We start from the raw sequence: 11975 nt of genomic DNA on the forward strand, positions 1-11975 counted from the left end.
TCACAAAGACAAAAAAGACACAATTTTGAGACAACATAACAGCAAAAATAGCATGAGCCATTGAAAGCAAGGGAATACAAATAAGTCTTAAGACGTTTTTTAAAAATGATCAGCGAGTCAGACAATCTGAGGCTAATTAAGTTATCGACAGTACCACGCCTTCCCACCCAGTTGATACCCATGTAGGTTTCTCTCCCATCACTCACTGATCCTGCTCTCTGACTCATGTCTCCTCCTACACTGGATAACGAGCCTGGATCAGCAGCGTCCCCTTCACATCAACAGACAACCAACAACAGACTCCAAGAGTAACGCTAAGAGTTATTCGGCTTTTTACTCAGTTTTTATGGATGCATATTCAGCCAGACAGTATACAGCATTCACCAAAGGGAGAATACAGTGATCCAACAGGTAGGACATTCAGCAGCACATTTTATATGGGTTTCTGAATGAAGCAATAGGTGTGTATTTGTGAATTTATTATGGATTTCTATTATCTTTATCGAAAACAAAACAATGAACAAAACTAGGCAACTTCTAAAAACTATATATTACTATTGTGTTTTTTAGGCCTATATGTATTTTTTCAGTCATGCACCAAATAAACGTATGGACTATAGCGCAGCATTTGATGGGATTTCAGTTTGGTTTCATAGACTTTTCCAGCGGGTAAATTTGCCAATGATTTATTTGCTGATTTATTTGCAATTTCTTCTTATTTCTCTGGTTTGGGAACGCTCATAACTTATGTGTGTTCATGTGAAAATATAACAGGGTTCAATTTCATTTATCACTTTACATTTTTTGAAAAAGAGAACCGCTGTAGCCTAATGTTGCTTTTTTCCAGGATGGAGTACAGATATGATGTGGATTTGGAAGAGCTCTGTCCCGTTTGCGGAGATAAAGTATCTGGGTACCACTACGGTCTACTGACGTGTGAAAGCTGTAAGGTACGGATTTTTTATTTTTTTTATTTTTTTTCTGGCAATATTATTGTTGTTATATCGGCATTGTCTGTTGGCTGATTATAGGACAGCTTCTAGGTCTATTTTATATTGTAAATTGACTCGTTATCAACCAAATTGCTTTTATCACAAGACTTAAATATTGCAAGAATCGGTTTGGCTTCTTAATTAGGCTAGCTGTAGCCTAATACTTTCTCTCTTTTAACACACAGGGATTTTTCAAAAGAACGGTTCAAAACAACAAGAAGTATATTTGTGCAGAAAACCAGGATTGCAAAATCGATAAAACCCATAGGAAACGGTGTCCGTTTTGCAGATTTCAGAAGTGTCTTAATGTTGGGATGCGACTGGAAGGTAAGAAGGGCGATTTTTGATCTAATGAAATACAGTTGTTGTTCTGACCTAGTGGTGTAAATTTAGCTTTTGCCAGTTATTGAAATTAACTGCTGTCTGGATGGAAGGAAAACCTTGCGTGGCCATATTGGCTAATTATTGTAGGCCTATAACTTTTATTGTCACATTTATAGACTGCTGATTTCGTGCATTTTAAAGCCCTATTCTTACAGTCTTCGTTTAATTGGTAGGCTATAGGCTACTAAAGGCCAGTGATGATAATTTCCCTCTTTTTAAAAAATGTTTTTTAAAATCTTCTCCAAAATTACATTGCTGGGAATGACCAGTCGGCCCAAGTCATTTAGTCTCATGTTCAGCAATAAAACCAATGCAGTTCGAATGCAGTTTTGTTTCAGCAATTTATTTTTTTTTTTTTTTATATTATAAAGGTGTCACCGACTTCATCCAGATTTCCAGAATGCATATAGGCCTAACTTAATTAACCACATAAATAATAGAATATTATTTTAAAATTGTAAAATGCTAAAACAAAAATGTCGACCTGAATCTAATTAACGGCAAACGGCCTAAAATCACTGTTCATTCCCCTGTAACACCAACCAAATAAGGTTTAAGACATATGCAACCACTGCCTTATGTTTTTTTAATTCCTAAATTATGGGAAAGGCACTGCATTTTCTTTGACGCAGTTTTGACATTAATAGGCTAAAATCTCTTAAAGTCATGAGGAATTTATTGTTAATATACCCGCTTCTGAACAGCAATTAATATTTTCATATTTTAGAACATTAAAAGCATGGGAACTGGGAACAAACTGACCTCTAATTAAACATTTTGGTGTAATTTATCATGACTTTAAATTTGAATTATGGTTTCAAAATAATCACAGACAAATATATGCTATAAAAGGACAAAAACAGACAAAATGAAATGTATATGCTTTGTACAAAATATTTTATAATGTGCAAACCAATGCCACTCTTGTGCCACTTTATCCCTACCATTAATATAATACATCAAAAACCTGAAAGGCAAACATTAATTCATTTATTTAAATTTGTCATGCATACAGCATGTGATTTTTGGCTTTAAGGGCTTTAAAGTAATGACCCTTGTCCTTGTCAAATGGGCACAATGATGCTGGGCAATTCAACCCATTATTGACTTTTCTAATAGTCACAACAATTCAATGGGATGAGTACTGCTAAGAAAGTGGCTTGCCCCCTGTGCATGGTTAGCAATGCAGACAAGCTGATGTTTGAGGTGCATGAGGTGCAGGCCGTGTAGAAGCACAAAGTATGGACATGGTATACTGTAGGGCATGAAGCCGCCTTACTGCTACAGAGGCAAAAGGCGGAGGAGACAAGACCACCAGGTAAAAAGACAAGGCCTCCTAGGAAAGGTGGGGAACTGCAGGAATGCAGTATGTAGTGGGTTTGTGCACAAAGTGACTTTAGACCTGTCTGGAGCAAAGATGATACAGGAAAGGTGAACCGATGTGCAAGTACAGTAAATCACCTACCTTTTTGGCTGGTAAGAAAGCCAAGGGTACAATAAGATACAGAGCAAGATATCCAGGCCTTCTGAGTCTTGAACAAGGCTGCACGAAATGCAACTAGCAGCAAGGCCAGATTCCAAGCGGCAATGCCAGGTTTATACCCAGGCCTGATCCCTTCATAAACTGAGGGACCAGGAGGTGTGTCCTGGGTGTCGCCTGGGGATCATATAGGGATCAGCCACTGCTTAGATTTCAACTAAGGGGTCCACAAATGTATGCTTAATTCACTCGTTACAGTAAGTGTGCGAGTGAAACAACTGCTAGGGATCCAGGGATTCGAAACTGAAGGGGTACTCATTTTATCTGAGTGGGAAAAGCTCCCTCATAGGCCCATAAAACGAGATCGGTGTGTGCATAAAATAATAATAAGCAAGAAAAACTCCACTCATTCCTTGCACTTTTCTCGTCAGCTGTTCGAGCGGATCGGATGCGAGGTGGCAGGAACAAATTTGGCCCCATGTACAAGCGTGACCGGGCCCTCAAGCAGCAGAAAAAGGCTTTGATGCGGGCTAGTGGATTCAAAATAGAGACCAGTCCGTTTCTTCTCGCCTCAAACCAAGCAGACTCTGCTTTTACTGGCAGCCTCCCCAGCCTCCACTCAGTTCCCATCATTCAAACCGCCCCTCTAAGCACAACACACTATGGACCACCATCACTGAACACACCGATGTCCTCCAACACACCTATATCCACCCAGTACCAGTACACCTCCTTCCCCAACCGGGCCATCAAGTCGGAGCACACGGACCACCACACAAGTTCGCCGGCCTCCGTCGTGGGGAGCTACGTCTGCTCCGAAGAGCTTTACTCAGGACCTTTCTCTCCGCAAGTTCCCAGGATGCCTCAGCTGGTGATGGAGTTCTTGCGCTGTGATCCAGATGAGCTGCAGATGCGGAGAAAGATCATCGCCTACCTCCAGCAGGAGCAGAGTGGCTGGGGGAAGCAGGAGAAACCCACCATGTTTAGCCTTATGTGCCTCATGGCGGACCAGACGCTCTTCTCCATAGTGGAATGGGCTCGCAGGTGCATCTTCTTCAAAGAGCTGAAGGTAAGACCCCATCCGTTGTTTGTACTTTTTATGCACCTGCAAACTAGTGGAGACCATGTCACTCATTCCACCATCCCATTTCAGGTTTATAGCACATGCAAATTCACTAAATGTTTCATTTAGTCGTTCTGTATTTTATTGCACATATCTTATTGTCATATCTTTCTAGTGTCACTACTTTCTACTTTGTAAAACATAAGGTTGTGGATATAATCGCAGTTCCTTGAAGGTAAGAAAGGTGATCCAGTGCATATGTATTAGGAATGTCTTCATGTGAGTCTTCCAGTGTCAGTGTCTTCCATATTACGTCTGCTAGACCAAAAGCGCACCACTGATATCAACAGTGGTAGACTAATGGAGAACGGATGGCCTTTGTGGCTTGAAAAGGCTGTGGACATTGCATGACCATCTGCTTCTGCAACTGTAACTATGCCATTCTAGAAATGAATTGAGGCTCCTATCTTAGTCATGAAATAGGTTGCCATAATTTAAGCCCAAACTAGTGTCCTGTTTTCATCCAGAGCCAATGGCTGCTAGCTCCTGCTGAAACTGACATTATGGCCTGACTTAAACCCTGACCACGCACCCCTAAGTCCCTGGCTAAACTGATAGTGGATGAGGCGGCAACTTCATAGCACTCAACTGCCACAAAGCATAGCCCAGCTTTCTAGCCTGCTCCAATTCATGGCAATCACTAGATGAAGGTGGATGACACATTTATAAATCCTAAGGATCTGTTCCATGTACTATTACACTGGGGTGACTATGCCTACGTACAATAGAAACTTAGCTTACATGTTAGAGAAAAGGGGGATGAATATAGTCTCAACACCACATAGCAAAATGGTCAGTGTTAATTTAGCTCTGAGAGTGTAAAAATCAACACTTGTCAACTCCAAATAACTCTCACTGAAAAATCAACACTTAATTTTCAAACAACATCCAAATTATAGAGCTAATGCTAATGACTGTGGGACACAGAAATTGCTTAAAATGAAGAAAATAATGAAAATTTTGATGTCCGAGCACAAGTAGGTCTGGAGCAAAATGCTGTGCATTAAAAAGAACATGGGGAATTTACAAGTGCATTGGCAACACATAAGGTAGGGCGTGTTATACCTTGATTTGCAGTGTCTGCTGCCCCTCTGGGCATCATTATAAGGATTTTATTGAACATGAGTCTTACATGACAGACACATTCTTGCATTGTGGTAAAAAAAAAAAAAACTGAAATAAAGGTTGAAGTTGAATTTGAATCAGTTGGAAGTCAAAATAACTAACTTGAGTGTTATTTATTATGGTTTGGATTGTAATATAGTGTATGGACTCTGGAGAACAATTTATATTTTATTTTTTGCGGTCTCTGCAGGAAATTAGCTGCGATTTGGTAAGGGGGCGGCCACACTGATCCATTGTGTCTGTCCGTATATCTAATTATTTAATTATTTTCAATGAAAGGCATCAGTTGTCTGGACAGGGCTGATGACATGTCCGTCTCCGTCAGATTTCCATCTGTTTTGACGGACAGAGAATGAAATTTTTCTGGATGGATGGATTCATCACTGTCCATTAGCCAATTAGAATCGAAGAGGCACTCCTAGGTTTATTTTGGGAAAAATGGCAGTGAAGACTGAGACCTTGGAGTAAATGCTGCTGGAACCTCTCGCTGTCTAGACCCACTCATGGAAACAAGTCTGTTTCTTCTTTTTTCTATGAAGTATCACTGCTACGAGCAAAGCTATCTTGACATTCATGTTTTCTTCTTGCTGTCCCTCTGCCACGTTTACTTTCACATCCACGTTCAAGTTCCAAAACAATCAAATGGACAGAAATCTATCCGTCAAATATTCTGTCTGTTTTCTGACCCTAACCCTGCCCCCAGCTTGTGAAACAAAAGAAATAATACACATTTTAGAGCTATTACAGACTTACTCTCAGCTACATGAGCATGAGCATGGGCTCACTTGCACCTGCACACACAAGCACACAAACAAACATAGACACCCACACACAGCATAAATTCACATGTAGCAACAACCACTCTCGTGTTTGTTTTGCGCTTCCAAGCTCAAAAGTGTTCCCCATGATGAGGACATGCTGACAGGATAAAGTACACCCGTAAGGTTTCACATTAGTAGAACCAGGACTGAGAGGAGTGATTGAAAGACTGACATTGTTTTTCAGGAAGCTATTATTGTCCTATGCTGCCAGAATCAAGCTAATTTAGATGTACTGAACAACTAAATATACTGGATAATTTAAAATATTGCCATATTTCCCACATTAAAATAAAATTTCAGCATGGTATAATCATCACGGCTTGACACTAGTGATGGGAATTCCGGCTCTTTTTAGTGAGCCAGATCATTTGGCTCAGCTCAGCAATAAGAGCCGGCTCTTTCGGCTCCCAAACGGCTCTTTATTTAGTACCACTTCTGACTTTTATAATTCAGCCGAATTTAGCAATGTTTTGACCTATAATTGGTATGTGTGCACATATATCACTTAAATTATTCAATGTAATTATACTAAACCTTATAATTTCCAGAATACCATAATTTTACATTATGTTTCGTATAAAAACCAAAACAAATTCTACATTCTGCCTTTAGGTTGTCTATGTTATTAAAATGCATCCAAATGCTACTTTGTTTGCGACTGTCACTCATCTTGTTTTCTGCTGTTCTGTCTGTCATCACACGTGATTGGTCGCACGCACATACACATCAACACAACATTCAGTCAGTGCATGGAGTGCGCGTGGCCGAGCAGTGTGGCGAAAAGATCATCCTATTATTCTGAAAGAAAGAAAAAAAGAAATCAGCTCTCAGACGGGAGCCGGCTCCCATCGTTCACTTAAAGGAGCCGGCTCATAGAGCCAACTCGTTCGCGACCGACACATCACTACTTGACACTTTGGACTGCATATTCTATGGTAGGTCTCTATATATTAACTTGGGAAAATTCTGAATGTTTGTAAAAGCTAGGAATGCTAAGTCAGAGTCAGAATTATTTTAATTAACCAAGTACAATGGATGCACAATTAATTTGACCTTGTTAATTGGCAGACACATAATGCAGGACTGACTTATTATATGGGACAAAACATAACAGGACCTCACTTATAATGCAGACAAGACTCACTGTATGATAGTAGACTAATAATAAACACACTATGTAGTACATAATCAAATACATTCTACACCTATTTTCTTACCAGTGTAGCAGCACTAATGTAGTCAAAGTGCAATGTACAACTTGGTTGATTTACAGCAAAAGATGCTTAAATGGCAGTTGTTCAAAATACAGTAGAAGCAGCTTATCTTTTTTTTTTTTTATCTTTGTTTTGGACCGAGGTCCAGTAATTCAAACAAGCAACCTTCTGGTCACAAGCCTGCTTCTCTAACCTCTAGGCTACTGCCAGACCTCTAGATCTACCATCATCAAAAAACTTGAAGTTTTTTTTGTCATTTCCCTCATAAACTCAAAGAGGCCTTCTGCTCGGGTCTATGATAGAACTAACCTCTATCAGTAGCAAAAGAAAGGAAGTTACTGGACCACAGACTGTGTTAGCTTGTTAGCCCTGCAGTTGGGAAGCTGCCTTTGGGGTTGACTGAGCAAATAGGAGCTGAGGAAAGACGCGTTGGCTGCTCTGACATTCATTTACTCTTTTGCATGATGTAATAATAATCTGACCATGCTTGGCACCCTGTTGACTTCAAAAGAGATTAAAAAAAAAAGGTGAGAAAGGTGAGAAATATTGCCCTGACAGTCAGGATAATATTTCTTTGAGATAGTGGTTGGTGTCTGTGTGAAAATGAGAGGAGTGATTTATTTTATTCATTTCAGAATAAAACTGGTGATGAGGATGGTTATAGGAATTAACTCTTTAGTGAAGGGGTAAGATGGTTTATTGTTATCAACATAGCAATTCACATGCAGTTTTATCACACTGTTTTTCAATTCACACTCATTTTCATCACCTCAAAATTTATCAGTTAATTTTTATCACTTGCCTTGGCCCTTTTGAATTCAGCCGAGGGAGGAGATGAGACAGTTTAATGTCAAATTCGAACACACACACACACACACACACACACACACACACACACACCGACAGACACCAAACACCCTGTTGCTCCTTGTTCAGTTACAGTTCCCAGTAGCCTAAGGGCATTACATGTTATTGCTTTAAAGGTTAAATGTGTAATATTTCTGCTTTGCTGAAGCATAATATGACTAGTAAATATCAGCAGAGGTTCCCGAATGGTAGTGAGTGAAACAAAGTGAACAGCCATGGCACACGTGCTGCAGAGATTTCTGCATTCAAAAACACAGGAGCAGGCCGAGGCTGTGTTTTTGTTGTTGTTTGAAGACCCTCCTACCACACCAAGGTCCATTCAAAAATCTGACAATTTGTTTTTGCCTTAATTATCACACATCGAAAAATATAATTTGAGACTTTATTACTAATCGGTAGGGTGTTCTGGTAAATTCGGCATGTATATAATCCTCCAAACAGCTCGAATTTTAATGGACTGGCCCATTTATGTGCTGGGGAAGTGGTGTTACTTCACGCACAAAATAGCGACTCCTTACCTGCAATATGTTCCAAAACCCCAAAGGAATTGTGGTAATGTGCATTGACTGCTTGAAATGCCACACTACATCTCTTTCTTGGTTCAATTTAGACTCAAATTTTCAGCACTCCTCTTCTACATTATGTCTTTACATCATGACGCTCTCCCTAGCCAAATAAATAGATGTCTTTCTTTTCATCGGCTGTGTCTTTTTGTGTGGGAGGACTGTATTTTCTCCTTTCAGCTTGATAGCAGCTGTGTCAATGCAGTGAGTTGAAGACAACTGAGCGGACATAGAGGCAGGGCTACAGACTTCGACACACATGCAAACTGGGCTAGGTGCCACGGGCTGTACGGGACCAGCTAGGGTCCGTTGTTTTGATGTTGGCTGTGTCGTGGGCTTGGTCACAGGGTCAACAGTGAGTGGATGCGTGGATGTGACCCAGAAAGAGATTAAGAGAGCAGGCAGGAGGCCAGGAGAGAGGAACACGACACACCTACACACCTATACACACACACACACACACACACACAGACACATATGTCACATACAAACACGCACACATTAGCTAAATGAAAACAGAAACATATTTTTCTCTAAACCACTCTCAGAATTCCTCTCTTAAAAGCCATCAAATTGTCCATTTAAGGAGGGCAATGCAACCCTCCAACCACTACTTACAGTACCCCCTAACAAAATATAGTTCCAACATGCATGTGTGTTGCCATTTTTTATCCATGTCGACAATGAGCTGGGTTATGTTTACATTACATGTACGTTTTAACGTTGGACGGGACACTGTTGACTCTTTTCAACACTTGTTGATGGCTAGTTTCCAGGCTTTTGTGTCTGTTTTTCAGACAGGTGTGTGTTCATCTTTCACTTCCGAATGAGTTCAGGAAGCAATCTACAACATGTATCATTTCCCAGGTGTAATAATGACAGCTCTGTTTACATAGACAAAATATGCTAAATCGTTAAGGAAGTTGTTTTATGTTACTGCAATCATGAAAGGAATAGACAAGAAAATGTAAATAATGCAATAATAACACTCATACATAAATAAAATACTTGTACATATATGTATACTTTTAATTTACACGTTCATATACAAGTGTTTAACCTATGCATGCAGGGGTGTTTTATGTATTTATATGCAGTAGTTTCAGATATGTACAGTATGTACAAGTGTTTCACCAATGTATATGCAAGTGTTTCAGGTACATATGTATAATAATAATGTATATGTGCAAGCGTTTCATATACTGTATATGTGTGTGAGTATACAGGACTATACATATAAATAAAGTAAATAAAATAAAGATGCCTGCCCATTTAACTGCTGATATTTTACCTCCAGCTTTTGGACAATGTTTAGTGGAGCAGATAGGCAAACCAATTGTGCATTTTATGACTAAAGCATGAAAGTTTCAGCATATCGTCTACATACCCCAAGGTTTTATTTCAGACATGGAGGCAATTTGTATCTGACCTCTGGTGACCTTGAGAGGTCATTGACCTCAGCATTGCATTTTTCCAGTTTTTGCCCCATCACTCCGCTAAAACATAATTGATGTATACCGCCTTTATGCCTGCGAAAAAGTGAAAAAAATTGAAATTTGACAGCCTGAAATTTGTTCGCCCTCTGCCTAGTCCCAGAGGTCAAATCTGAAATGCCTCCACGTCTGAAAATAAACTTCATGGTTTATAGAAACACTGGAGAAAGTTTCATGCTTTAGTCATAAAATGCACAATACCTTCCATACACAAGCTTATCTGCTCCACTAGTTAGCCAATTTATTACTAGTGTGCTTTGATGTGATGAATTGTAGATGATATATTTCCTATATTGTGTTTTGGTTTATTCTTGGAGTATGGGCTAATTTAGACAGACTCCTACAATCTTGGGTAATTGTTTTGTGCAATGGTACTATTTTTTTGAAGACATGCATAATAACAATCTTTATGAAGGCAGTTGAACAGACTTAATTTAAATAGTCCTACCTGCTTCTGATGAAAATGCAGTAGTAGTCCCCAAGACCCACACTCACCACAGATTACATCACACTTGATGAACATTGGATTACCAGTATTAGAATGTATACTGGTGTGACCATATGCTGGAGGAACAAGACAAATATAGTACATGCATGGGGCATAAAACAAATTCAATATGCAGATGCACACCAAAAGAGCAAATATAAACAAAGACCCAGGCAAAAACTCATCAACAAGCACACTCATAAATCAATCATTGCTTTTAGATTTCAGATTTCATTAGGTGAAAGGGTCTAATCTAAAAATGCAAATTGGCAGATTGATGGGCGGGATTAAACATGCATTTGGATGATTTTGCCTTTTGGTTTCTGCTACCAGGTGAGTGACCAGATGAAGCTGCTTCACAACTGCTGGAGTGAACTGCTGGTCCTGGACATTGTCTCCAGGCAGGTCCAGCACGGCAAAGAGGGTAGTCTGCTCCTGGTCACTGGACAGGAGGTGAGTGATCCAGTATCCCTTCAGTCATAAGGTCCCTATTATTCCACAGTGGAGACTCTCCTCTACATGATATAGAGAACTGACCAGAATCTGTGAAGGTGCGGGTTGTTTGGGTGTCTGGTGGATAAGTTCGATTCGGCTGAATTGTGAATTCAAGCAAAAGTCAATTTTAAGGGCAAGGGAAGGGATTCTGGTTGAGGCATGTATTTATAAATAAAAATCCACATAAGTGGAAGAATGTAGTCATATGACGAATCATAGGCTGCCCACAATATACAAGGTCTATTAAATGTCCATGTTCCTTCTTACAGTTTATTTCTCAAAAAGGGAGAAAGTATGGGAAAATATGCTAGATGGATACGAAACTTTTGGGGTGCATAAGAACACCCCTCTATGTTCCTCACATCAGCATGGTTTTCTTTGGCACAGGTGGAGCTGTCGGCCATAGCTTCCTATGCAGGTCCCACTCTGGCCAACCTGGTCCAGAGAGGACAGGAGCTGGTGGAGAAGCTCCAGAGCCTACAGGTAGACCGCCAAGAGATTGCCTGTATCAAGTTCCTCATCCTCTTCAACCCGGGTGAGTGGCAAATGGATAAGATAATGTCATATTAATGTGTGTCTGTTTGTTGGTCCATGATGTGAAAAGGTTTGACAAACTGTGCTCTATGGTAACTCCATTGGTTTCTTTAACCCCCCCCACCCCCACCCTAACTCTCCAGATGTGAAACTGCTTGAAAACCAGCCATTCGTGGAGAGTGTCCAAGAGCAAGTTCATGGAGCCCTGCTGGAGTACACGCTGTGCACTTATCCTCAGTACCTGGACAGGTTTGGTCACCTGTTGCTGTGTTTGTCTGAACTGCGCTCTCTGAGCACCGTCGCTGAGGACTACCTGTGTTGCAAGCACCTTAGCGGCGAGGTTCCCTGCAGCAACCTGCTCATCGAGATGCTGCACGCCAAACGCACCCGCGTGTGA

General features: G+C 40.3%; 1 protein-coding gene across 1 annotated transcript; it reads left to right on the plus strand.

The window, feature by feature from the left end:
• Positions 1 to 848: 848 nt before the first annotated feature.
• Positions 849 to 11975, plus strand: LOC139920344 (nuclear receptor subfamily 5 group A member 2-like). Its single transcript, XM_071910342.2, has 6 exons — positions 849 to 950; positions 1178 to 1319; positions 3288 to 3925; positions 10883 to 11002; positions 11432 to 11579; positions 11722 to 11975. The coding sequence occupies exons 1-6, from the start codon at positions 849 to 851 to the stop codon at positions 11973 to 11975; spliced, it is 1404 nt and encodes a 467-aa protein (XP_071766443.2).

This window comes from Centroberyx gerrardi, chromosome 2 (genome assembly GCF_048128805.1).
Source record: "Centroberyx gerrardi isolate f3 chromosome 2, fCenGer3.hap1.cur.20231027, whole genome shotgun sequence".
In the NCBI taxonomy this organism is placed as follows: Eukaryota; Metazoa; Chordata; class Actinopteri; order Beryciformes; family Berycidae; genus Centroberyx; species Centroberyx gerrardi.